Genomic DNA, 27,836 nt, shown 5'->3' with positions numbered 1-27,836 from the left:
GAGAAAACAAATGCACACGGAGCAACGGCAGAGAAGGAGAAGGGGGTCAGGTAGAACATCCTCTTTGCAACAGAAAGCAACAGGGTTTATAGGAAATGTCTTAATTTTGAGAAACACAGAGCACTAACAATAACAGGGGTGTGAGATAGAGGCTACCAATTGTCTCACTGTCTTTGTTTACAGTAATTATTCCAAGATATCACAATTCATTTCACAATCATATATATAAATGTTTAAAAATGCTACATGTAGCACCTCTCAGCTTAATAATAATGAGATACCATATCATACCAATACCATACCATAACTGACAAGACTCCAATGTCTATTCTGCAGCTCAAGGCCACGCCTCCTTCACCATAGAGTTTGACAACACCTCCCCGGGGAAGGTCACCATCAAAGACCACGTGTCAAAGTTCACGCCCGACCACCACCGCTCCCGCTCCAAGAAGAGCGGAGCGGGAAGTGGAGGAGGAGGAGGAGGAGGAGGAGGAGGGAGGGACCTGAGCACGCTGCAAGCTGCCATGATGGCATCGGAGAGCAAGGTGGCCGATTGGCTGGCCCAGAACGACCCCACGCTGGTGCGCAGCGAGTCGACGGAGGACGACAGCAAGAGCATCAAGAGCGACGTGCCGGTTCATCTCAAGAGGCTCAAAGGTGGAGGTTGTTCCCTATTAACATTTCTCTCACACTCTGGATTGTGTAAAAGAGGCACCCACTCTCTGTATCTCTGCCTCACTATCTCTGGCTCTTGTTAATGTTTTGTTACACGTATCTTTCTGTTCATTTCTTTCTCTCTCTTCCCTGTCATTGCTCCACTCCTCTAACCCCTTCTCTAAATGTATTTCACTTTCTATCCTCTCTGTCTCCCTACTTCTTCATTCATAATTTCCATTCTCCTCCTTTCCCACTCCCTTTTCCTCTCTTTGACCCTGTTTACACTTGGTTTTAAAATGCGTCTTGGGCAATCGGTTCACAAGTGGACAGCGCTAAATACAAGTGTAAACGACCAAGACACATTGTGATCCGATCACTCAAACCACTTGCCGAGGTGGTCTGGGACGCATTTGACCACATATCTTTTGTAGTGTAAACGCTAATGCATCCTGATGCATCCCCGACAAGGACGTAACAGGAAAATACGTCATCAACGCAGTAACGTAACGCAGGCAGTAACAAAATCTGAACACAAGTGGTCAGCTGGACACCTTGGAGACACATAAACACAGGTGTAAACGGCGATGTGTCTCGGCTGTCCACTTGTGATCCGATCGCCCAAGACGCATTTTAAAAAAAAAGTGTAAACAGGCTCTTTCTCTCACAAAAGTCTCTTCTTTACACTCTTTGGCAGTGGTTTTCTCCTCCTTCTTACTCCCTTTCTCCTCTCCAGAATTATCTTTATATTAGTGGTATCACACTTTATTATTACAATATTTTACACTCTTTCTCAGTCTTCCATTTGTCGCTTCCTGCACCATTTGCAGAGAGGTTGTTTCTTTGTTAGGAGCAGGGTTTTTGGCAACGTTAGCCAAGCCAGAGGATTAGCAGCTAGCAGACAGGAACATTTAAACCCCAATCTTCTCCACTGCGGCTCTGACAGCCAGCGACGAGGCTTAGCATGAGTAGCTCAGTAGGGCACTGCCATTCATCACCTGCCTCCCCCATTGGGTATCACTTCCTCACCAAGTACAGACATAATATTATCTCGTGAGCAGAAACACGTGTCTACTATTTCATGTCTTTTAATGCCTTGCTAGAAGTGCTTCAGATGTGGCTTTTTATCGATTTCCCCCCCCTTATTGGACCCTCAGTGTGGATATCTAAATCACTATTTTTTTTTTTCTATGGGCTTGTTGTAATGCATCCTTGGGGTAAGGCTGATTGCTGTGACAGACTGTACTATGCAATGCTTGTCTGTGTTTCTTTGTTCCCATTACCTGCAAGCTGCCAACTGCTGAGTAGGCTCCTGCTGCCAGGAGTTGTTGTGGGAATGGTCTTGGCTAGGCTAGGCTAGGCTAGGATACATGCTGCAGGTAGAGAGAGAGTGAGCTTGGCGCTAAGCCAGGCTATGCTAGGCTACATGCTGGACATGGGTTAATTAAATGGGGGCCAATTTATGATGATGTTGACAGGTATGGGGGAGGGACTGACGGACAGGAGCTGATGAAAATGGAAATCTATGAGGTAAGAGTGGAAGGCGGGAAAGCTAATTCATTAGTTGGAGTTACTACTACATGTATGTCAACTGGATGACTGGATGGCTGACCTAATGGATGACTTTGTCGCTAACTGGCTGACTGACTTGCTGACTGGTAGACAATGCAGTGTCTCCAGTTCAAGGTGGGGCTTCTGGGCTGTGCTGAGCTATGCAGGTTGGTACTGCATGAGCTGACAATGGATATTTCGATAGAGGTAAATGAGAAAATGGGAAAGGTATGGTATCGGACTGTAGCTGTGACAGGAGGTTAATGGAGAGAACCCAAGAGATTTGGAGGACAGAGGAAGAGAGAGTAAAGAGGGAGGAAAGAAAGGGAGGGTGGGTTGAGAAGGAGGGACAGGAGAGAGAGGGGAAAGAGAGGGGGCAGGTGGACAGCTGGATGGAAAGCTTTTCATTGATGCCTGTTAGTGGCAGCAGTGGACATCTGGAGGGAGAAAAGCAGGTAGGGAGGAGGGATGAGAGGAGCAGGAAGGCGGGAATGGGAGAAAGTGTTGAGAGAACAGCGTTTGCAGCAGTAACAGTAAAGGTGATAGGGAAAAGAAAGGCAGGAACGAGGGAGGGAGGGAGAGAGGCTCGTTTTCTGGACTGCAGTGAAAGGAGAAAGGGAGGTGGGGAAGGAGGAGAGAGAGGTTTTTGTTAGATAGTTGTTATAGTAACACAGCGATGCAGGAGGGGAGAGAGAGATGGGAGGGAAGGAGAGGCAAGGCGACGCAGTAGAATCGCCACAAAAAGACTGTACAAAAGACGAGCAGCGAGTGTCTGTGTGCAGGAGACAAGCATGTGTGGGAAATGCGTTTCAGCGCTGATCCGGGGTGTGTGTGTGTGTGTGTGTGAAGTATGCGTCGTGCCTCGTGTGTATTTGTGTGACAGGAGTGCGCCGCGTGTGTGTGTGTGTGCGCTGCATGTGTGTGTCTGAGGCATGCTCAGCACTGATCTGCGGACAAGAGGTGCGGCGTGTGTGAGGAAGGCATGTGCACTGGGTGTGTCATAGAGGTACTAGAGAGAGACAGAGAGAGAGAGAGAGAGAGAGAGAGGCAGAGTGGGAGTGGGGTGTGAATGAGGGGAAATTGAGAAGAGGCAACCGATCGAAAGCTTTTGATATGCAAGCTTTCAGGTGAGTCTTTCTCTTGTTGCTATAGGGACCATTGTAGAGGATCTGTCTTTATACTGTCTGTTATTTGAATATTAATGTTGGAATATGAGCTGTGATGTGTGTCTTGCATTGTAACATCCCGCAAATTCTTGCATTTTCCCTACCAGTAAGATTCAGATCAGTGTAAGGCTTTGGAGGTGTGCTCTGCAAGGTTATTTAGATTGCACGGTTATTTTTAAACATTTTTTTATGACTTTGATTCATTGTGGCTGGTTAATATATAATTAAAGATGGATATTCATTAACAGTACATAGTGGATGCTTAAAACTTGTGAGATATACAATACAAGGGTTAAGTATTGTTGTGTACCTTTGTACGTGTGTGTGTGTGTGTGTGTGTGTGTGCCCGCCCAAGCACACACACTTACATGTTTGTGGTTGCATGTTTGCTTGTCTGTTTGTATGACTATATACATGTGCGTGTGTTTGTGCGTGTATCTTTATGTTAATAGGTTGTTGTGCTTAAGTGTGTGTGTGTGTGTGTGTGTGTGTACAGCCAGCGGCGGAGGCAGTGGCCAGCTCGGGTGTGAGTCATGGCGGGGCGAGCAGGGCAGAGCGCTGGACTCTCACAGACACCTCTGTTCTCCTCCGGCCCTGCCAACGGCTTCTTTGTCTGCAGGACACAGCATGAAAGACCTGCCTCTCTCTGTCTGCTGATCTGCCTATCTGCAGGAGCTACTGTAGCACGCCGCTGCCTTCCTTTCTCTCTCTCTCTCCTCTTAATGTTGTGGGGTCGTTTTCTGCTTTTTAATGGCGTTTCTGCTTTATTAGATCGTAAACAGTGGAGAAAGACTGGAAAGATGGAGGAAGGGGGTGGAAACATATGACAAATGAGCTGAATTCAGACTCTCACAGACTCAAATATGTGGAATGTGCTTTAGGCCACTGGGACACTGGGTTACAACAATGTCTTGTTTTTCTAGTGATGTTTGTTGTTTTTCTAAGTAATGTAGAGGTTAGCCTGTGCTTCAGTAGACTGATGCACGTACCACATACTCATGATATTGTGAGATTTGAATTGGACATATTTGTTGTCATTCTCCACTGTGTAAAGTAGAAATCTCATGAAAATAATCTTCACAAAATGTTCATAGTCCAAAATTTGGTGTCTCAGTAGAGTGCAACGAAGATGAACTAGAAAGACAAGAGAGAAATGTGACATCGGAACATGAGGCTGATTCAAACCCGTACAGTCACAGTGTGTGGACAGTTCCCCGGGCAAACCACTATAGTCCACTCAGCCATGGAAGCACTCTGTCCTCTTTTCTCAAGGGGAGCAGTCCACTTCTCCAAGTCCTATTTGATTTATCTCTTGCACAGTGGTTATAGTGAAAATAGCCGTGCTTGAAATAACACTATGCGGTACTTGAATACATTTACTCAAACAGGAGCATTACAGTGTGCAGGCTTTATTTTTTTAATCCTTACATGGTTTACGACATCAAATTCCTACAAGGTGACACACACACACAAGGGTGGAAAGAGAGCCATCAAATATTTGCGCTGTTGGTGCAAGAGTGAACAGGGACAGTGCCTGAGTGATGCTTTCTGTCCATTTCTCTAAAGGGGATTCATGCTATTGATTCTTTTTGAGAATTTTATAGTTATTAGATAGTGAGGAGACAGCAAGGAAAAAAGCACTGGACCTCATTCCACACACAGTCACATCTATGCTTTAGCTCTCATATTGCCACAGGGTCTTTTTAGTTATGTATAGCCTAGTTTTAGACCAAGCAGTAAATGTATTATTACATATTTAACGGCTGTATATCAAAAGAAAAGTCCATATGTACAAGACGAAGATAATGATTACCCCAGGAGAGGTAGACATCTACTAAACTTTCACTTTTAAACGCTATGTAGTCTAATTTTAGCCTAGGTGTTTATAGCCATTTAGAGGCCTTTTAAATGGCTAATCAATGTAAATTGCTCACTGGGAATGTAGAGGTATGTGCAATAGCAGGGACTTTGCCAGGATGAGAACCCATGCAGTGCTGTATGAATGTGATGAATAGTGTGGCGCTGCCTCCCCTCCTGTCTCTGATACCTTGAGTGGCTGACTGTTGGCTCGCTGACTGACTGCTTGGCTCTGACTGGCTAATTGTGTGACTGCCTGTCAGCTCGAGTAGCATACTATATCCTTTCTCTTCTCCTCCTCAATTCAGTCTCTCTTGTTTCTTATCCACCCTCCTCTCCTCCTCTTTCCCAACCCCCCCCCGCCCCCCCCTCCCACTCTCCTTCCCAGTTCCTCTTTTCTTTCCCAGTCTCCTCTCACCTCCCCTCCTCCTCCATCCCCAAAGCCCCTTGTCTCCCCCCCCTACTCTCTCATCCAGCCTCCTACTTTCCTTCCCCCTCCCTGCTCTCCTCCTCCCCTCCCCCTCTCTCCTCTCCCTCTGCCAGTGAAGTAGGCAGGGCTAGTAACATTGTGGGTGGCATGTCTGGATTAGCGTGGCACACTGTCTGCCATCGCACAGCAGTGAGAGGACATGCTGATTCGACTCAGACTGATAAAAACGTAGACGTAGCAATATCATGGTAGGTAATCTGGGCGGTTGTGGATTTAGAGGCCATTTTGACAGTTGACAGATTAGACTGAGGCCACAGTTGAAAGTTCAGAGTTCAGTTTGGCTGTTATGGTTGACAGTCACCATTTGGTTCTTGTTTGCGGTATCCACAATGGATGTACTCTGAGGATGATGTGGTTGCGTGTAATGGTCTTTATGGAACACTTTCTTTCTTCTTTGTGGCTTCGTTCAAGCAGATATCTGCACAGTGTTGCAGAACTGTATGTCATGGATGCACCAAAGCTCTGTTTTCTGTTTCTATGCTGTTTCTATTTCTATTTTTGTTGCCATTTTTTTTTATTATCATACTTGGGAAAATGTAGATATGAGAATGTTTACTAATGTGACATGTTTGCAAATTGACAGTCACCCTGCATAAGAGCATCAGCTAGTGTAAATGATGTAAACCTATCCCTTGTAAGGGAACAAATCCATAGCAGTGAAATGTAAATAGAAATGTGATTCTTGGCATCAGCGTATCAGTGCAATGTCACATGGAGGTAAATTCTGTGTAGTACTACAAGAACTTTTCTCCCACCCATATAACATAGACCATTCGCTGACCAGTGTTTCCTCTCTTTTTGTGTCCTGACAGGCAGCAAGCATGATGACGGCACCCAGAGCGACTCGGAGAATGGACTGGGTCTGCGTTTCGCCAGCCGCCGCCACGCCCTCAAGGAACGCCTGAGAGCGGCACAAGGCCAGGGAGGAGGAGGAGGAGTAGGAGGAGGAGGGGTAGGAGGGGGAGTGGGGAGCAGCACAGCGAGTGCAGCCCGAACCACCGGCAACCGCACTGCCTTTATGATCGAGTTCTACGACGAGGAAAACCCTCGCAAACGCCGATCCTACTCTTTTTCCCAGACTGCACCGCTGCTGGGGGTAGGGGCTGGCGGGGAGGGACTGTGCCCCCAGCCCCCTTCTCACCCCAAGGTGTTCAGCATTTCCACCTCTGCTACCACGGCCTCAGACTCAGGTAACACATTGTGATTCCATTGTCAAATAACTTCTATTCTATTCTATTCTATTCTATTCTATTCTATTCTATTCTTTGCAGTGTTGGAATATAACTCTTGTAAAGCCCAAAAATGTACAGTGAACAGCTTCTTGTGTGTTAACTAAAGTAATATGTGCAGTATGTACGTTTTCAGGCTCGTTTCATGGCCTCATTCAAATGAATGGGAAGTAAAAAAATATTCTGGTTTTGATGGCGGTCAAATGCAGAATAACCCCCATGCTAAAACTAAGTGGAATATTGCTTTAAAGTAGTTCAGCATTTTGGGCTTGAAACCCTGAATATATCTGAGAAAAATCAAATGAATCTCCTGTGTGAACAATACTTGGGAATAGTATATAATTTAGTATCATTTATAGATATAATAGCAATAGTTGTGAACTTGGACCTTCAAAACGGTTACTACCCCTTGCCTCTGTAGGACAGTGAGCCTCTGTGAAACACGTCATGCATCTATATCCATATTTTTCGAATACGTGCGTCTACACTGTACATTTGTTCCCTCTAGGTAAGGGTCCCGCTCCAATATCAGCTACGGTGGCTGCAGGCGCCCCCACGGCCGCCCGCGTGCTCCTCAAGCAGAGGTCCGAGGACCAGAGTGTGGGCCGGAGCTCGGCCAGCACCGGGCTCGCCACAGGCAGCCCCGTCAGCCCCACCAGCCCCAGCGAGGACGCCTCGACCGCGGGGAGGGGAGCGGGGACGGCCGGCGGGGGGCCGGAGGACGACCACAGCGATAAGGGAACCTACACCATCGAACTGGAGAACAGGAACCCAGAGGAGGAGGAGGCCAGGCGCATGATAGACAAGGTAGGAGAGTTCAGAGTGTGTGCAGGTGGATAGATGTTTTACTTGAGGGTAAACACAGATATCTACAGTATGCCTGCAACTTTATAGAGTGTAACACCTAACAGCGTCTTTTGTATTGACAATATCCACCTTATCAACTACCTCTACACCACTGCAGTGTGGTGGGTCATTTCTGTCAATCGCCATACCTCGACTATTACATAACTTTATAGAGAAGGATGGAATTGAAAGGGCTAGTGTAACTAACTCTGTCTCGACTGCAGTAGTTGAATTTCAGTGCTAGGAGAAGGATCTAAACAAGCTTTCCAACGTTACTCAAAGATCTTTTCTTTTGCTGTGAAATAACAGATAATAATTAAATTAGATAATAGTAAAATTAGTTAGATTGCAGTATACAATGTATGGACATAGACAAGGGCACTATATATATTTCAGTATTTATCAATGGAAGGTGTTGAATGTGATCATCTTGAAAGCCTCTATAGCTCGTCTTAACGTCCTATAAATCTCCCTAAATAGAGACTGAGAACTCACTTTCTGTTCATGCTGTAGGGAGGAATTTTTTTATAAACACATGTCATGATTATAAATATCACCACCACTTAAAAGTAAAAGTAATTTACTGAACTATGCTCTGCATTATACAGCAGCCAGCTCCAATTCCCTTTGAGGCTCAGGCCCAAAGAAATGTTGTGTAAGCACAATAAACAACCTTTGATTGCAAAATAACATTGGGGTTATTATCATATTTTGCAAGTTAACAGAAAAAGTTTTGAAAGTATTGATTTCTTCTTTTTTCAGATGTAGGTCATATAACTTTTGTTAGCCAAACACATGATATGAACATGATATTTGTGTCATGTAAAACTAATCAATACAGAAGTCTAGTGTGAAAGCAAAAAAAAACTTTCTTTAGTGCTTTCTTTGCGGCTTCCTAACTACCAGCAGCAAGTAGAATGACAAGTAGATAATTTTGTATTACTCTGCACTAAATCAGTTTGGCAGAGAAGAATTTGACTAAGCACAAACAGGCTACAGCAAGTTAATAGTCTCTGCATTATCTGCTTCGTTGGCACTTTTAGTATTAGTGAGTCCTTTGAGACCATGTTGTGTTGTAGCCACTAAAACAAAGCTATCAGCTCTCGGTTGCCTTCCCTGACCGCCACTCCATGCTCTCTGTCCCATTGGTAAAACTAATGCTTCTGTAATAGCCCAGGGAGACGTGCTCCATCAAGCACTGCCCTCTTTTATTAAACAATGCTCCAGGGAGGCCGAGAAACCACCATCCGTTTCCCAGTGCCGCCCCTGTGCTGTGGCACGCCACTCTTTAACGGTCAGAGAGAGCATGTCTTAAAGGGCCAAAGCAGTGGACCGAGTGAGAGATGAGTGAGGCTTCATGATAGTTTCAGGGTGCCATTTACTTTAAGCTTTACATTTTGGGTATTTAGCTGATGATCATGAACACCGAGTGAAAATTGTTAAGTGAGCTACAATTACTGAAAATAGTAGAAAAGCTTTTGTTTCGATCATCATTGCAAGTAGGGCAGGAACCGAAAAGTCTTGTTTTAAAGAGGTGCAACAAAAGCACAGGTCATATAACACAGTGATAAACTATTCTGGGAGACAGAAGTTCACTACACTTTTTAATTGCTGCTTACCAAATTCCAGAAGCTGGGTGAATATCTAGTTACTTTCAGGAGGTCAAGCTGCTGCCAATAAAGATTATTATACAGGCATAATTTATACTTAAATGTTTACCAAACTACCTCTTACAGAGGCACACAGCCCTTGAAGTTGTTATATACATTTTATGTATAGCTTAAAGATGTTATCTTAGAAGGTGCAGTGATATAATTGGTGGGGTGTATTTCTGGTCGGTGTTAGTCTGAGCGTGTTATATTCAAACCTGGAAGTGTTGTTATGCTAATTCCTGTAATTAGCTGACACACTAATTGGCACACTGCTCACAGTCTGTCCTCTCTCTCGCTCTCTCCCCCTTTTGTAAATGGTCGGGTATGTGTGTGTGTGTGTGTGTTTGCGTGTGAGTGTGATTTTGCTGTGTTCGTTGCCATGGTGCTCCCCTATCAAGTGCCGAACGGCGCTTTAATTCAACAGCAGCTTCTGCGTATGTTCACTAAAGTTTTGTTCATTAAAAAGCTTGGGGAATAATATCATAATGTTGATGAGGGCATTTCATTTAATCAGCGTGTCATTAGGAAATTAATCTCAAAGGTATTGCTGCAGTACATAAAGCAAACAAATGATAATGAGCCTTTTATACATTTTGGATACATACAGAATAAAATATAAGATAATAGAATAACTGTGTAATCCTGCTTTTTAATACACTCAGGTGTTTGGAGTGGAGCAGAATCAAAACCAGGACTCATCTATATCATCAGACCTGAAGGGAGAGGGAGGAGGCAAGGAGACAGGAGATGCAGGGAAGGAGGTAGGATACTTTAACAGCTCATTTGTCTTTTTTTGATTCTGTTTTTCTCTGTTGCTGTTTCTGCTCTTTTTTTCCTTTCTCTACATGTTTGTTTCTCTCTCATTTTTGCTGTCTCTCTCTTTTTCTCTGTCTTTCTCTACTTCTCCAACTTCTTTGTTCATGTCAACATGTCTATTTATGCCCCATTGTTCATTACTATGTTGATGATCTTGCACAAGCTCAAACATTCTTTGTATGTTATTTTCAGCTAGGCTTTAAAAAACATAACTTCCCATGGCAGAATTGACCACTATCAACCACTAAAGTTATGTTCTGTTGTACATATCTGTCCAGTGTCGTATAAAAAACAGGAAAAGGGGAAGGCTAAGGTTCATGGTTGAGTTACTTAATGTGAGTCAGACAGTCACTCCCATGGCTTGACCGCGCTACTCCCTTAGCCTGTTCTAGGGAGTAGGCTAGTCCTCCTGGAGATTGACCTAGATCATGCAAAGATGAGGACAGACACGCTCGTCCCTCCGGGCAATTTCGTTTAAGATCATGAGAGGGAGGGGACAGTGTGTAAGCCCTTTGACAGGCTTTGTACCGAGGCTTTTACAACATTTAGATTGATGGCTTTCTCCTATTAAAATGAGTAGCAACTGTTCAACTTTTCTCAAAACTTTCTTGTAAGTTGAGGGTGGGGTGGCCTACTAGATTTTTATGAGATTCAAAAAGGGAGATTATAAGCAGAAAAACTGTTATTTTCCCTCAGCAGATTCAAAATCAGAATTACTTTGATTGCTGAATAAAATACATATACAGGAATTTGTCTTAATACCACCAAATCATCTCCATCATCCTACATTACATATGGTTTAGTGACTTTCAGATGAACAGATAAATAAATGTACATGATACTAGTCTCACTTATCACCTGCTCTGTATACTCTGTGCAGCTTTGTGCCACTACTAATTGACTAACTGCTCTTTTTTCCCCCTTTCCCTCTCTCTTTATGCTCCCCCTCTTCTTTCCCCTCAGGCTCTTGCTGCAGACTCGAGCTGGGTCTCTCAGTGGGCCAGTCTAGCTGCCAATCACACCAGGACAGACCCAGAGGGCTCAGGAGCAGAAACACCCGCCTTCCTGCACAAGGAGAGAGGTACATATTCACTTGACCCTCAGAGAACGAATAGATGAAATATAACATATAAAATGTACTTTTGTAGTTTATACGGTATACGTTTTTTGCCTGTTTAAAAAACATTTCAAAATTTAAAGCATGTACCAGTAATTGTTGATTTCATATCTCAAAACTATCAATCACAAATAAAACATTTGAGTTCAGTGTGCCTGTAATCCACTTAAAAATTGCTTGAATCTCAATCAAGCTTGTCCTTTGGTCTCTTTAGAAGCTGATGCCTTTGAGTCAGGCGCGTCCCTCCGCCGGGGTGACTCCTCCTCCAGTCTGACTGACCGTAAGCGCAGGACCCTCCCCCAACTCCCTGTGGATGACCCCCGGGCTAAATCCGGTACCAAAGGTCTGGGACTGAGGTCTGAGATCGGGGAGAAACAGGACACTGAGCCCCAGGAAAAGGAGCACAAGGGAGACGGGGAGTCCTGCACCCCCATGGAGGACGGCGAGATGAGCAGCAAACGGAAACAAAGCTCTACCTCCTCTCCATCCAAACCCTCTCTCCGGACCTCTGGCAGCACTGAGCGGAGGAAGAGGTCGGAGGAGAGGAAAGGAGGAGGAGGAGGAGGGGGGGAGGGAGGAGAGAAGTCAGGGAAGCCTCTGGTGCGCCAGGGCAGCTTCACTATTGAGAAGCCCAGCGCTAATGTCCCAGCAGAGCTCATCCCACGCATCAACAGAGGTGGCAGTGGGCGCGAACGCAGTGACTCTGTGGGCAGCATGGATACTGCTACGCTCCTGAAGGACACTGAAGCTGTCATGGCCTTCCTGGAGGCCAAACTAAGAGATGAGAACAAGCTAGACCAGAAAAGCAGTAAAAACAACGCCACGGGCTACCCGCCTCGGACCGGCTCCATCTCTCCCGAGTCGGACGTGGACACGGCCAGCACAGCCAGTCAGGTGGCCGGGGAGGCGGAGAGGAAAGCAGCAGCCGGTAGCCTACAAAAGCGACGTTCCCTGAGCAGCATGCACCGGGAGAAGAGCAACATGAGCACAGCTTCCAAGAGCAGCGTCACCAACGCCAGCGCCCGCGAACGCCTGGAGAGGAAGACTAAAAGCAGAACGACGGAAGCGACGAGCCGCACCGAAGCACGCCGCTCTGTACAGCCATCCTCCTCCTCCTCCAGAGTGCGACAGCCTTCTCTGGATCTCACCGATGATGACCAGACTTCCTCTTTCCCCATCTCCGACATCCTCTCCTCAGACCAGGAGACCTACTCCGGACCCGGGCCCAATTTGGGGCACTTAGCATACAGCCGTGGCTCACACACTTCCACAGATGATATCCTGCATTCCAAACTGGAAAGCAGGTCCGGCAAGACTTCCACCAGCGGTTCTTCCAAAACCAGCCGCACCCTCCAGGCAGCCACAGCCTCCTCCCTGGGGAAGCAGGCCTCGCTTCCTCAGCCACGGCCCACGAGAGCCTCCCTCCTCCGCCGAGCCCGACTGGGGGATACCTCCGACACGGACCTGGCCGATGCAGACAGGGTGTCCGTGGCTTCTGAGGTGTCCACCACCAGCTCCACCTCCAAGCCCCCGTCCGGTCGGAAGGGCCCGTCACGGCTGGATATGCTGGCCCAGCCGCGCAGGAGCCGGGTGGGATCCATCTCGGCCCGCAGCGACTCGGAGTGTACAATGACCCGGAGCTCCACCTCCTCTCCGCGCCTGTCAGCTGAGACTGCACTGCGTCTGGGCCTGCGCTCGTCAACTCCCACGGAGAACAGGCTGACACCCAGGATGAGGGCCAACAGCGTGTCCAAACTGACTGAAGCCAAGACTAAGACCACAACATCTGGATACTGCTCGCCCACAGGTGAGCACATCAACTGCATGCAGAATAGATGATGGTCTGTTGGATGATTTGTTGGATACTAGTGAAATAGATATTGAACTACTGCAAACACAGGTTCTATCATTTGTCTGCTGCAAGTTGATAAAAAACAAGAAGTGATAATCTCTTACAATAAGGAGGTATGAGGTAAAGTCAAATTCTATTTTAGGCTTTCTTATTTAGGTTATTCTGAAGTAATCGTGTGATGGCATGGTTGGCTCTTTGAAAAATACTGTTGATCAGCTCGAAACGTGTCCCTGAATACCATCACATCCCTCATTATGTGTCGGTGTGTGAACATTTGTCTTTAAACATTTCCATTGTGTTGTGATGAACTTGTGCGTTGGTTTTCATCGTCCAGAGAGCCCTCAGCCTGAACCTGAGGGTGGTGCTACCGAGGAGGAGCTGATGGGTACTGTACCAGAACTGTAGAGCCTTCATAGGACTGTGTGTGTGTGTCTGTCAGACCTGGGTCACAATAATACAAGCTTTAAAAAAAAGCAGACTTATCATAAGACAAGTGTATTTGTTATTTATGCTAGCAGTGGCTCATTTTCTGATGATGATGTATTATGAGTTTCTTTCCAAAATGAGACATCTACCACTTGAAAAAGAGACGCTTGGTCTTACAAAATGAGCACAACATTAAAACAAATTATGGTAATTTATTCAAGACTGTCACGTCAATTAAAGTCCTTGGTTGACAAACACTTACACATTTTACAGATATTGAATTATGAACTTCAGATAGGGTTTTGGTTTTTCTGTTTGAGATATTTTGTCTGGTGCAAATATAACAAGTGGAGTGCAATTTGTGTTGTTACTACATCAAATCAAATGTTAAATCAAATTGCTCCCCAAGAGAGAGAAACCCAAGTGATATTACAGTGACCCAGCTCTGGCGTGTGTTGCAGTGTTAACTGTGTGACCCCTTCCCATCCATCCATCCAAGTAATACAGTGATGAAGACCCAAATGCTCTCCTGCCACTCTACTTCTCTTCAGACATTTTACGATATTTGAGCTCAAACAATTTGGTGTTGACTGCATAACCCATGAGCAAATGTTTTTGGAAAGGTGCTCCACCTTGTGGAGATATTTATTCAAGACACGTGGCATTGCTACTACCTCATAAACTATCTATTGTGTCCCATTTCACTCATGAGAGATTGAGAGCATGGTGTTGTCTCATCATGGTGCGGGCTACATTCATGCAGCTGGTGTGTGAACTTTGTGAAGCAGCTTAACATATCTTGGGTGCGTCAAGGTTTTCTGGACCTTGTTGGACACTTGGGTTGGCTGCCATGGGCGGGGTGCTTTTAGGTGGCCGGTTTATTAACAAGCTACATTTTTTGTTGCTGTCTCTATTGTGTTCAATGTGGTTTTATCATCTCTAAAATATCCCTGTAGCTGTGCATAAACAAAAACATTACAAACTAATGTTAAAAACAATTTAACTGCTTTGCCTCATCAATGTTTTCTCATATAGCCCTCATTTCCGCTTTCAGTCTAAGAGGAAGAATACACATGGCAGAATGAATATTTGAATATAACATTTCATCAAAACCTTTTTGTTGTAAAATGTATATCGCAAAAAGGTTTCCTACTCTATGGTATAATGCCTCAAAATACAGCATAGTAGAGCGGTCTTTTAATCATACTTATAATTAAAGTATACCACTTCGGATCAGACCAGGATAGGCCAGGGGCTGCCTCAGTAACAAGGCCTCTCATCACATGCTCATTAATAACGTCATGAACAACGCATGTTGGAACGGAATAATATACTATCTACTAAACGAATGCATTCTTCTTTCATTGCCTCCTCAGTCTCCAGCAGCAGCAGGTGGAGGCGTCTGCCCCCGGAGTACGGCTCCACCTCAGAGGAAGAGTTCGGCTCCAACCGGAACTCCCCGAAGCACGGAGGACGGCCCCACCTGCGGCCCCACCACCCGGTCCTGCACCGCGGCTCGAGGCTGGGCTCCGCCGGTACGAGCGGCAGCCCGGGCTCCGGCATGGTGACGGCTCCAGGCGGCGTGGGCATGAAACACCGCATGAAAGAGCAGGAGGAGTACATCAAGGACTGGACGGCACACAGCGAGGAGATTGCCAGGTATTGATCTATACTGATCTATACAAGACTGATCTATTAATTGATGTAAACTTGATTAAGTAGGCCTATATTGTATTTGGGTACTACTTAGTAATTGGTATTTCATCTTTCATGAGCCAACAACCCATTCTGCCTATGCAGATAACCAAAGGTTTGTTACCCTTATTAGTATATATGATCACTAATATGTTATCATGTGGTAGATATACAGTATATTGTAAGATATATATTGTAAGTTGTCCTAGCAAAGTTGAACATGTATTTACGCTTATTTATCTCTAAAATTGGTTTACAGTTTAAAATTGGTAATTTTACTACTAGAAATTGTTTAGAGTTGACATTCAGTGTACAGTATATCTTTCTGAAATGCTTATAACGTAACAATATATTGTGAGAATAAGTATCACAAAATGTTATTATGATTTTTAGCACACCCTCATTGTTTGTATCTTTGGAGTTTATGCAGTATATTTGTTCAGGTTTAGTTATTTTCCTGTGAAAATGATTACAGGTTATTGTGTATATTTGTGCAGGTTGCATGTATACATTTGTGTATCTGTCCTGAGTCCTAAAGAACCCCGTCTGCTGGTTAACAGGTTATTCCCCTGTGTGCGCAGGATCAGCCAGGACCTGGCTAAGGACTTGGCCATCCTGGCTCGTGAGATCCACGACGTGGCCGGTGAGATCGACTCGGTCAGCTCCTCCGGCACGGCGCCCAGCACCACCGTCAGCACCGCCGCCACCACCCCGGGATCAGCCATCGACACCCGGGAAGAGGTAGGCCCTGCACGTCCCACGCAGCCGGACATACAGGACAGCATGAGAAAGGTGCCCGTTTTTCTTCTTCTTCTATCACTGCCTTGCTTCGTTTGCTTCCATTGCGCCTCCGCCACCCCTCTTCTGTTGCTCTGATAAAGATGGCTAACTTTGCCTCTCTGCTGCTTTGGAGCCTTCATCTGCTGTGAGAGGTATTCATTCTTTCCCTCCTCCTCTCTACTTTCATTCCTTTCTTCTTTCATTCTTTATTTTGCCATGAGAGGAAGAGGATTGCACACCTAGAATTCTTTTGGCTGGCAAGCATTTAAAGCTTTAATACTGCTTAGCTTGCTCTCACTCAGAGTTCCTAATTCCTTAATTTATCACAAATCTTTTTGAATTTAATCTACCTCTTAATTTCTCTCTCTTCTACATCTCTGCCTCTCTCTTTGCCCAGCTGGTGGATCGGGTGTTTGATGAGAGCCTCAACTTCAGGAAGATCCCTCCTGTGATTTCGACCAGTAAGGCGCCAGAGATCAACGGGCGGCCGGTGGAGCTCCGCCCCCGCGCTCCTGACAGTCTGGAGCCTCGAGCTCTGAGGAGACGCACCTGGAACCGAGAGGAGGTGAGCAGGAAGGAGGAGGAGGAGGATGTGAACAAGGAGGAGGTGAACAACAGAAGCTAGAGAGAATGATGGAGAAGCAAGGAAGTAAACAATGAACAGGCAACAACAAAGAAAAGATGCCATCAACACCAAAGAGTTTATTTGTCACACAAAGATTACATTCATTCAGTATATTACATTGAAAGGGTTATCTGAATTAAATACAACTCCAAAATAACAGTTTGCTCTTAAATCAGTTCATTTATTCAGTAATTTAATCCCACAATGGTTTATGCTACTTTATAAGAGAAGTTGTCAGTTTTTTTCAAATGGTGGATATCTTATTTGGAAATGAAAGTCTTCTTTTTTAAGATTTCTTTTTAGTATGTGTCTTTATAGTTGTTGTCCTCCGTCCATTCAGGCGGTGTTGGACAGCCTGCTGCTCACTTCAGTTTCTCAGCTGTCCTCCAAGATCAGACACTCTGTCGACAAAACAGCAGGAAAAATCAGGTAACTACTGAGCTCCTATATTGCCATTATTCCTCACTCTGTCCTTGTTTTTTGTAGAACTGAAGCCATTGTGATTGAATATGTGTCTTGGTGTATCTTATTTTACTCCAGGATATTGTTCAAGGATAAGGACAGGAACTGGGACGAGATTGAGAACAAACTGAGATCTGAGAGCGACATACCACTCCTGAAAACCTCCAACAAGGTAAGGAACCCTTTGTATCTGATCAGTACTTAATGACAAGAAAAGTAATTAAGACAGCAAAATGTTATTGGGAGCTAATAGTTTTGTTGTTTTCCTTTCTCCTTTCTGCAGGAGATCTCTTCTATTCTGCTTGAGCTGAAGAGAGTTGAGAAGCAGCTCCAAGGTAAAGTCGAGGAAACATGGATGCATGATGTACATGAACTCACATAATTTTCATAGACACACACACCGAGGGCCCACACACACCCATACTTTTAAGGCAGCGATATACTAACAAGTTGAACATACTTGAAATAGAAACACGGCGACGCATATAAAATTGTGTGTATACTCACTGCTGCTTCGTATTAATTTGGATTTAGTTCATTTACACTCCACCGCACGTGGGGCCGCACGAAGATGAAAGAGGTAACCATAACAAGAGAACAACAACAACAGTGGCTGTGGTGAAAGAGCGACAAAGGCTGCTGAGGGAAGATGAGGATTTAGAAGCCGTTTTAACGGTCATAAAGGTGCAGATATCCTCTAACAGGCTTAGCAAGCCGAGCCTCGAAACAATTTATTTTGAAAGAGTTGAACAACATTTTTTCACAGAAATGTAGTATAAACAAAGGCAATGAACTGGAAAAGGAAATGGAGACGCTTTTCCCCAAGGCAACACATCCATTCATGCGATATTTCAGACTAATTGCAGGCGGTCACACAGTAGGTGCCCATGTGCAAAGAATTCGACTAGTTTGGCCAAACAGTGGAGTCCAAAGCCATTGCAGCACTTTATTTTTTTCGTAAACATGTCCTTTTGTCCGTACGAACCTGCCGAAATTAATTTCTGCAGCAAGTATACCATGGGCTTGACACAAACACAAAGTCCCCCCTCCTTCCACATGTACACACACCTCACCTCCATTTCACTCACCCTCTCCCTCTCACTTCCACAGTGATCAATGTGATGGTCGATCCAGACGGGACTCTGGACGCCTTGACCAGCCTCGGCCTGACCAGCCCCACCACCCCTACCAAGCCCCAGACCACCAAAACAACCACCTCTGTCACCACCAGCCCTGGGTCCCAGCCCCCACCTTCCCAGGTATCCCTTCCGGAGATCCTTCCTGGGCCTGGGGGACCAGCAGCCACCACCAGGAGCCAGGCCGCCTCTGCCAACCCAGAGGACACCGCACGAAACCTGGACGTGGGTCTGGGTGTAACGGGAGTAGGAGGACTGCCTTTCAACCGCATGCGGCCGAGTGGAGAGGAGGCCATTGCACAGAAGTGAACAGAAACGATAGACGTTGCCCCTGAAATCAATGTTATGTGAATAAACGTTAGTCTGGATCGGAGAGTAAGGTGGCTGGTGATCAGTGTTCACAACAAGGGGACAAGAGTAGAAATATGTAACCAACCTCACTGACAGAACAGTGGCCATTCTTCTGACTTCACAAGGCGATGAGATTATTAGTATGATATCAACTTTATTTAGAGAAAGTGCTGGACCTGGCCTGCAATGAACTGCTTCAACTGAACCTCTTCAAGTCTGACTAAACGGAGGAAATCCTGCAGAAACTGGGGTGACACAGATCTTAATAGACACCCTTGATGGACAGAAACTTCAGTAGTAGCTGAGAGGCCATAAACCCCAAGTGATGGATCATGGTTATAACCCTGAATGGAAACAGACTGGATACAGTTATATGAGTAGCTTAACTGTAAACTGATTGTGCTCACTGGCCAACTTGACTCCCTGGCAAAACGGAGTCTGTGGACTGGTGGAGTTGAGCGTAAACAGGCAGGCTACCTGGCTACTCTATCAACGGACAAATGTCTGTGGTTGTACAGTCTCCACTCTCCTCCAGCTTTCTCCTCTTGCCTTCTCCATGTGTCTGGACCCTACCTACACAAAGGACATGCCTTAAAGCACATCCTTGATAGTAGCAGTGTATCCCCTCATACCCTCAATAACAGCACTCAAACAATATACAAGACAACTTCTCATTTAACATGACTTATGCTTTCTGTCAGCGAAGAATAGAACTCACTGTACAAAAAATGCAAAAGATGCTCTATTTACACTATGATGAAATACAGTACAGTACACTGCAATATTTTATTATCCTCTTCAGCAGAAATAATCTTTTAGCCGCCTTAATAAGTACCCAACCTGACAAGCCAAACACATTCATAAACAGACATACTATATACCTGAAACAGTGGTTATGTTGGAACCACAGAGTTATAATTATATCACAAATCAAGCTCATTATATTAACACATTTTAACCTGGGGTCTGGCCACTGTCCGTCCACTGATCCATCTCTCAGACAAACAGACTGTTGAAATGGATTTCTAGAGTGCCTCCCCATCTCTCTCCTCACCTACCTTTCCTTTCCTTTCACCCATTACTTTACTCTTTCCTTCCCTTCTTTTCTCTCCTGGTATCTGGAGGAAGTGTTTAACACTGTTTGTCACTCCAGTAGCATGTACAGGACAGAGTTCAGGGTTTTCTTTCTGGAAGTTGGTGTCTATGTTGATCTTACTAATATGGAATGGCAATCGCCATTTGGCTAAATAGTAACGGCCTTCAGGAAACCAATGATCATTTTCGAACGCAATTCAAAATATCATCTACCAAAGCTAACAAGTAGCATACAAACATTTGTTGTTGTTGTCATTTTTAAACACTAGAGCCAACTTTTACCCCGAATGAAATTCATCTGTAGTTGTGCAAAAGCTCAAGAACTTCTATTTCGAATATGGCAGTTCATCTTTGTTTTTGTTGCAAATCAGTGTTGCTTCCTCACATATTTCTCTAAATGTTCCAGACCAGTTTTCTGTAGACAGATCAAAGATTCAAATGTGTTGATTTCCTATTATGAAAACTTGTTTTATTATTGCTGTCAACCCTTTTTGGCCTATGTGACTTACAGTACTTTGAGAACCAGTGCCCTTAGCCTCGACCCACAGTACATCACTCAAGTGTCCTATGATTTCCAATTGGCTTTTTTCTACTTTTTCCTGTCACAGCTGATGTGACATCTTTTTAAACTAGCAATGGTGAAACAAAATAAAAAAAACATTTCAACAGAATCTTTTCTAATATTTAGATATCGTATTGTAGATACTGTAGACCTCTAATGCATTAACTCACAATGAATCTTTCCTCAGTGTCATATTGGAAGATCTATCAGTCGTTCATGATTACCGGTCGGAGCTCCACTACACACAAAACCTGAGCCTGGAATTCCTGTTTCACAAATGTCTGTCTAAACAGAGGCAACTTACAAGGAAGCCTTTGTGGTCCAGATTGAAAATGCGTCAACATCACTTAATATGTGTGATCACATGTCCTTGAGGATAAGGATCCCAACCCACAGACCTATTATAACAATTATGCTTGTAATACGGCTTTAAATCAGTGTATATAGGTGCGTTGTTCCGTTTCCACCAAGAGGAAAGTTTCATACTGATACTGTAAAATTACAGACAGTATAGATACACACTTCCTCATTGACTTTGCTGCTTTTCTAGTTACTTTATGGGGACTAACCATTTTCTGAATCTCTCTTCAGCTTATAGTCTGTGTTCTAGAGTAAGATGACTTAAAGACAGTGTATTAGTACTTAGATACTCTTGCAATAGTGAATTTAGGTACCAGAATACATGTTCCTTTCCTCCTCTCTATACTGTACTGTACTGTACAATGTTTCGATGCCTCGAAGTGCCAGGTTTAACTATAGAATGGCATTGATTAAAAATAAGAAAAACATGTAGTTGTCTAAACTTTAATTTCTCTCATTTTGCACATCAGATTGTGGTGTCGTTTTCTCATTGAGAAGTAGTGAAAAAGCAGTGAAAGGCCGAGTCAAACGTCAAGTGGTTTGACAAAGAATGATATCACCTTGTCTGATATCAAAACTGACTGCCTTGTCTCTGGAACTATTCTGTCTCCATAAACAAAGCCTTTATCATGCTACTTTTTTTCCCCCCCCGTTTTATTGAAGAAGAAAACAGGGGATTGCGAATGCTCGGTACACGTTTATTTTAAAGTTGTTTTACACGTGTCATCTGATCAGTGTTCTTTTTTGTTTTCTTGTCATTTTTGTAAAAAAAGAAACCATCATTTTATTTATTTTTTTGTTTAATATTTTGTGGATGTTTCATGTATTTTATATTTGTTCAACTATCTGCATTTGTTACTTATTGTTAATAAAACAGAGCCATTCAGATGTTTTGCTGTTTTCATTGGACTGGGCCTCAACACATATTAGATTAGCTTCAGATGACAATTTCTATTGGATTCCGCTTTCTAAAATTAAATAAAGCAGATAGATCTTTTGCATGTACAGAGGCACACACAGTCACCACTACTTATAGAGACATATAGAGCCACATTTACCCCAACTGTACCAACTCTGGGCAGGGGCAATCGAATTACAAAAGTGTCTTATACTAGGAACAACATACATATAGGAGAATTCCTTATTAGGGTTGACTTTCGCTAAATCTTGAGCAATTAAAGTAGACCTGTTTTTGCTATTTTTTGAATGCAGCAGGATATTGAATTGACAATTAAACACAGACATTGTATGCTGAAGGGACGAAGCCTAATCAAAACAGATTATGGCTTGTTTCAGAAACATGACAAACTTCCTATTGCCATAATTGCCATAACTGCTGTGTGTCAGACAGATTATTGGACAGTATCAAGCTGTTTAGTACTATTATTTGTGTGATCTTGATTCTGATTCTGAAGTAAAAATTTTGCCATGATTAAGAACCTTGGGGCATAACTATAACTGCTGCATCAAACAAATGCTACGCGCTGCCATACTTGACAGTGTACAAAATGTATTAAGTCATTTTTAATAGAACTCAGCTGATCCAGACTGTCTTCAGGGTGCTGATCTGGATTCTGTATACACGTTTCTCCTTTTATCTCAGACTTTTTCATCTCGGGGATGGCAAACAGATGTCTTTCTGATATTTCCTCCTTAAGGGAAAGCTTAGAATAGAACAAACATCTGTTTATATTCAAACTTATAGTCCAAGACAGCTCATTCATTTCTATACTAGATAATTGGCCTATACAAAGCACTCAGTAACTTCCCAGAGAGCATAACAGGCCTCAAGCCCTGAAGCTGAGAAACACTGACCCAACTGGCTGTTAGAGACAACATACAGTATACGTATGTTGAATAAGTTTGAAGTATCAGAGCTCTTTTTTCTTCTTTGGCTGGGCCAGTAGATGGCAGTAGTCACAGCTGATGAGCCCAATACCTTTTTTTTTCCTGAGTTGTTGGACAAGTTCAGCTAAGTTCACAAAATGTTCAGCGTACTGATAAGCATATGCTCCAGATATTTTACATTTTTTAGAACCTGAAGGGCCAGGCCTATCTTAACTCAGACCCTTCTAAACATGCAGCAGCTCCAGTGGAATACCAGCATAGGAAACCTGCTGCAGCCAAATTAATAATACTTTTGTATAGCACTTTTCATGATACTCAAAGGCACTTTACACAAACCAGAGGTATACAAAAATCCACTTCAACAGTCTGACACCATCTTTCACATTTTATATCTCCTGAAAATGCCTTTAGTGTTTTTCACGCTGCACATTCCCACCACATGGTTATCCTTTACTCTAGAGTTGGTCATAAGATGAAACTTTAATGATCCCTGTGGAGAAACTGGGTCGTTGCAGCAAATAGTGATAGGACATAGGACATAGCAAAGAAAATAGACTGTAAATAAGAATAGAGCAAATTGGGGGGGTAGTTACAACAACTACAACACTGGAATGTATTAAGTATGAAAATATTAATTACGGCATGTAGGAATGTGCAAAATAAAAGCGAGTGTATGTCACTGAGGTTTCCAACAGGACACCTCCCATCAAACACTATGTTAACTATGTAAGAAGTACACCAGCAGGTTTGGTTGGTGTATGATTATGGATTGCATACACAGACCCAAGAATCCTCATCTTCAGGTGGGTTATGATTATTATTCTCCTTAGGCAAATTCTCTCTTTGCTCTTTTGCTTACATCAAGCAGTAAGGGAAAGGGAGCCGCTGTACTTGCAATCCTAGCACTACTAACAATACAGAACACATTTAAATTGTCTTTGTATTAAAAATGCATTGAAATTCTGCGGCCTGCCTGGAGTAAAACAAAAGCTCCCTGGCTGGAGGAAATCAAAGTAAAGAAAAACACCACTCACATCGTTGTGAAGTGCATTTAATTACCACTGAGAAATTTCCAAGTTTTGTCTGACAGTTTTGCTTTAAAAGCCACACTGACGGTCATAATAGTCGCAATGAAACAACACTGGTACACAGGACAGACGTAAAGGATGATGGCATGATGGTCTGTGTGTGGAGCGGACGGCTGGTTAGCCGGGGGGCCAGCCCATCTGCCTTCCCCCCAGGACGTGGAGGTGGATGTGGTAGACCGACTGGCCACCATCCGGCCCGTCGTTGACGACGACCCTGTAGCCTTTGGGCAGGCCCATCTTGTCAGCACACTTCTTTGCAACGATCATCATGTGACCCAACAACTAAGAGACAGAGACAATACATGAATGAAACTCAACTGAAAATACATCTGCTTTGGACCCAGAAATAAAACATAGAAATCCATGCAGGCTTAAGCACAAAGAAATTGCACAAATTGCATTGAGTCATATGGGCTAACAGCATGTTGTTTGGACAAACTTCAAGTTGGCTGCACAGAGTTCCACCTAGTGGTCACTGACAAAGTCTCTTACATAAATCATTGAACTTTGGATTACGCCTTATTTTTACAGTCTACGATAAAAGCTTTGCATTGTGTGCCTGATTTCCATCCAGCCTGACACAAGTCAGCTATTACAAGTAAATTGATTATTGAAAGGTAGTGGTATCAGCAGCATCACGTCTGAGCAGGACAGTGCAGACTGCCGTGACTTCAGCAGGCAGGGAGTGGCCAGCCTGGAGTTACATTATGAGAAGACATCATACTTACTGCAGCATCGCTTTCCTCAGCTTTGGACAGCTGCACAATTGGCTTTTTGGGGACCACAAGGAAGTGAGTAGGGGCTTGAGGACTAATATCAGGGAAAACTATACACTGGAATGCAAAAAACACCAAATTAGGCTTAGTCTGTGTGGACTGTTGCTGGTTTGCGTTTTTATATCGCTTACCACAACAGTCTGTAGGGAGGTGCATTGACTTTACTGACACAGGAGCAGTGCTGATCATTGCAACTTTTGTGCCAGCAAAACAAACAAGTCAATACTCATCAGTGGCAGTGAACTTTTAGGAATCATATACTCTGGTCAATTAGACAAGGAATCACAAAACCACTCAGTTATGTTGCGTTTGATGTCTTGAAGGTGCTACACTGTCAATGCATTGTAGAAAGCCAACATGGCAGCCACAGCTATTGTACAAGTGACTTTTATTCACTTTCCTACAAACTGTTGTGGTGAACAAAAATAGTAAAATAGCCACAGCAATCTCTACCACATTATATTACACAGTCTCATTACATTTCCCCCAGAAAATCCCTCTAGATTTTTCCAGTCACTTTTAACCATCTTTCCAAATGTATTCTCTATGGAACAGCTCCAGATCTAACATAATGATGACATCACAGGTTCAAGTCTGGATGAGCTGAAACACAGATTGCATCATCCACACCATAGGAATAACACATGAATGCATACACTGGGTAGTATCCCACTGAGTTGTAGATCTACTATAATTAAAAGCAATAGGGCAGCAGGGAATCTACATGGTAAATAATAGGCCCCGTTATTGGTAGTAAGCCAACTGTCTTGGATTCCAAGTGGCAGCACATTTGACAAGAGAAATGGCTCAATAATACATGCAGAACAACATCTCATCCCTAGATAGGAAACTAGCAAATTTAGTTAAATGCCCTGCAATCGTTTATTTAACTTAAAAGACAACCAATTTATGCAAACTGGGCGCAAGCTTTGCTATATCACAAAGCAGAACCTGCAGACTTCCCCTGCAAAGCTAGCAAGGAGCTAACGTCGTATGCAAGGAGCTGTAGCAAGGACAATATCTAACTTTCTTGCAGCCAGACGTGTTTAAAAATCTAAATACTGAATGCATACCTGATCATCCTCATGTAATAGTTCTACTGGGATCTCCTTGCGTATGATTTTCCCGAAAATTGTGTCTCCGCCCGGCTTGGCAGCCTGCGCTTTCGCTGTTTCATCAGCCATGTTGGCGCAGACAGACTCCGGGGCCCGGGGAGTCACCACGCTTTTGGAGCTGTAATATTATGGTGAAAGCTCATTGGCTAGAAGTGTACGCCTTTTTAAAAGTCTACACTGATTGGTCGTTCACTTCCTCAAAGCCGGAAGTGAGCATCAGAAGTCAAGATGGGGAGTCGTTTGAAGGTGAGGATGGGAAACTTACAGATTTGAGCATGCTGCGTAACACTTACATTATTTTAGGTAGCTTCTTTTCCGTTAATTTACCTGTTATCGTTACAGAAGAAACTGTTGGCATTCATCAGGAAGTAAAATGACACGGACAACCCGGAGCTAGCTAACGTAGCTAGTTGCTAGTTACCTAGTTTCCCCACTTGCTTCAGTTCAAGTCATAGGAATCTAAAGTGCTTGGATTGGTGAATGCTGAAATGATGTCTATATATCATATTCAGGTGCTGAGCGTGTTTAAAGCGCTGCACAGAACAAGGATGGCTGTGTTCAAAGATGACAACAGAGCGCTGACAGGTGAGTTGTGTGCAGCTGGTTACAGAAAGGACTGCTGTTGTCATCATTGACCTGTCATTGTATTGCTTGTAGCCTAATATCTATCCTGCATCTACATGCCAGTCGGTGAATGATGTCTACCACTCAGTCCTTAGGTACCTAGGTTGGGGCCATTCATGAACTGAATTGAGAATGCATGGTAAAATCCAGTTAAATTGCTTGGAATTGGAATTGTAATTGCTCCCAGCTCTAAGGAAACAAAATGGGAATTGAATTGGAATGTCAGGAAACAGAACATTCCATTGATTACCATGAAATCCACTTCTAAGAGAGGCTGTCTTGACTTGCTAAACATTATAAATTAAACATTATGAATCAAATAAAAGACAGTTAAACAAGTCAAATACATTCAGTCATAATGTATGTATTACTGTTAGCCTACATGTTGTGCATCAAATACCACCTGAAGGTTCCTTTAACATTTTATGGCATTCATTGATAATATATAACACTATGTGTGATCGCAGATATGTGGCAAACAAAACATGGAATTTCACAGAATTTCATTGAATTAAATTCAACTTCCTGAAATTTCAATTCAATTCCAATTCTGTTTCCTGTAGATTTTGTTCAAATTCCAATTCCTCAGTTGAATTGGAATTGATGAGTTTGTCCATGAATTGACCCTAACCCTGTTAGGTACCATATGTAATGGCATGCTCTCCAGTATCAAATGCATAATTGACGTGTGTTTACTCTCGTTAAGCTGCAAGGTTAAAGATCAACGAGGAGTTCCGGAAAAACAAAAATGAAACGTCAGAAGAAAACGTACGCAAGGTACAGCATCTATTTATCACATCGCCAAGAACACACTAGCATTGTAAATCCACAAGATTGAATCTATGGATCATTCATTACCCTTCTGCTTTTTTCAGATGATCAAAATGGGCTCAGATGTGGAAATTGTTCTTCGAGAAGCTGTCATACAAGCGGAGCATGTAGGAGAAGACAAGCTCAGTGCGTAGATATTTTTCTCCTCTCCTGCCTTTTTTGTTTTATTTGGTACCATGATAAAAATAAGGATCTTAACATCTCTTTAATACGATACAGATATATGGTGCATCTCCGTGATGTGTACTTTATTTTTCTGCAACTCTTTCAGTGCTTCGACCCAGAGACAGCCTTCTACTCGAAAATGTACCCTATTGTGACCAGCCCAGGAAAAGATCATGACAGCCAGGATACCAGACTACATCTTTGCATCAAAAAGCCTCACCATCAGCCATTACTTAAGCCATCTGCTATTTAAAGGATTCACTCCCTGAAAAAACTTGTTCATCAAGAAAGAACAAAACAAAACAAAAAAAGTCATCCCTACTTGCAGAAATTCCTGTATATGATTCACTCTGGATCTCAGCTGTTCTGATTTGCGTTTTGTGTGGTGGACTGGGAGTCATAATCTCATGTACAGTGTTTTAATGTTTAATGTAATATGATTTTTTTTTTCTTCATTTATTTTGGAGCTGCTTTGTCTACTATTCCCTTGTATAATATCTAAGAAGAAATACAAAATAAATAACGAAAACAGATGTTTATATTTTCTTTACCAGAGATCTTTTTGGGAATCTTAGAGTTCCCTGCTATTATGTTATTTACCGGTTGTTGATGTTGTTCCCCACCTTTTATTTATTTATATCTCTGCCAGCAACACAAATATCCATTA

At 43.5% G+C, this 27,836-nt stretch overlaps 3 protein-coding genes across 3 annotated transcripts in view; 2 read left to right on the top strand and 1 right to left on the bottom strand.

Annotated features, from left to right (window-relative positions):
* The window catches only part of cep170aa (centrosomal protein 170Aa), a 39,015-nt gene extending 17,418 nt beyond the window's left edge, over positions 1 to 21,597 (top strand). The window contains exons 9-22 of the mRNA XM_071537683.1: positions 337 to 657; positions 6,531 to 6,908; positions 7,456 to 7,754; positions 10,108 to 10,206; positions 11,225 to 11,342; positions 11,593 to 13,185; positions 13,565 to 13,615; positions 15,033 to 15,315; positions 15,912 to 16,092; positions 16,529 to 16,723; positions 17,097 to 17,185; positions 17,297 to 17,390; positions 17,502 to 17,553; positions 18,329 to 21,597. Of these exons, the coding sequence (XP_071393784.1) occupies positions 337 to 657; positions 6,531 to 6,908; positions 7,456 to 7,754; positions 10,108 to 10,206; positions 11,225 to 11,342; positions 11,593 to 13,185; positions 13,565 to 13,615; positions 15,033 to 15,315; positions 15,912 to 16,092; positions 16,529 to 16,723; positions 17,097 to 17,185; positions 17,297 to 17,390; positions 17,502 to 17,553; positions 18,329 to 18,663 (4,088 nt within the window). The 3' untranslated portion in view covers positions 18,664 to 21,597. The remainder of the gene's footprint in view (positions 1 to 336; positions 658 to 6,530; positions 6,909 to 7,455; positions 7,755 to 10,107; positions 10,207 to 11,224; positions 11,343 to 11,592; positions 13,186 to 13,564; positions 13,616 to 15,032; positions 15,316 to 15,911; positions 16,093 to 16,528; positions 16,724 to 17,096; positions 17,186 to 17,296; positions 17,391 to 17,501; positions 17,554 to 18,328) is intronic.
* Positions 21,598 to 23,605: 2,008 nt separating this feature from the next.
* On the bottom strand, positions 23,606 to 25,649 carry hint1 (histidine triad nucleotide binding protein 1). Its single transcript, XM_071537686.1, has 3 exons — positions 25,508 to 25,649; positions 24,387 to 24,491; positions 23,606 to 23,940 (listed from the first exon to the last, which is right to left on the bottom strand). The coding sequence occupies exons 1-3, from the start codon at positions 25,616 to 25,618 to the stop codon at positions 23,776 to 23,778; spliced, it is 381 nt and encodes a 126-aa protein (XP_071393787.1). The 5' UTR covers positions 25,619 to 25,649; the 3' UTR covers positions 23,606 to 23,775.
* A 94-nt stretch (positions 25,650 to 25,743) lies between these two features.
* Positions 25,744 to 27,706, top strand: lyrm7 (LYR motif containing 7). The gene is made up of 5 exons (XM_071537688.1): positions 25,744 to 25,795; positions 26,062 to 26,134; positions 26,880 to 26,950; positions 27,049 to 27,130; positions 27,276 to 27,706. Exons 1-5 carry the CDS (start codon positions 25,778 to 25,780, stop codon positions 27,344 to 27,346), a joined length of 315 nt encoding a protein of 104 aa, XP_071393789.1. The 5' UTR covers positions 25,744 to 25,777; the 3' UTR covers positions 27,347 to 27,706.
* The last annotated feature ends 130 nt before the right edge of the window (positions 27,707 to 27,836 follow it).

Source organism: Centroberyx affinis, unplaced genomic scaffold (genome assembly GCF_046629955.1).
Source record: "Centroberyx affinis isolate AG114_WGS23_722 - 3 ecotype Tasmania unplaced genomic scaffold, CSIRO-AGI_Caff_v1 ptg003106l_1, whole genome shotgun sequence".
In the NCBI taxonomy this organism is placed as follows: domain Eukaryota; kingdom Metazoa; phylum Chordata; class Actinopteri; order Beryciformes; family Berycidae; genus Centroberyx; species Centroberyx affinis.
Note: the sequence above shows the minus strand (reverse complement) of the source record. Positions and strands in the feature narration are given on the sequence as shown.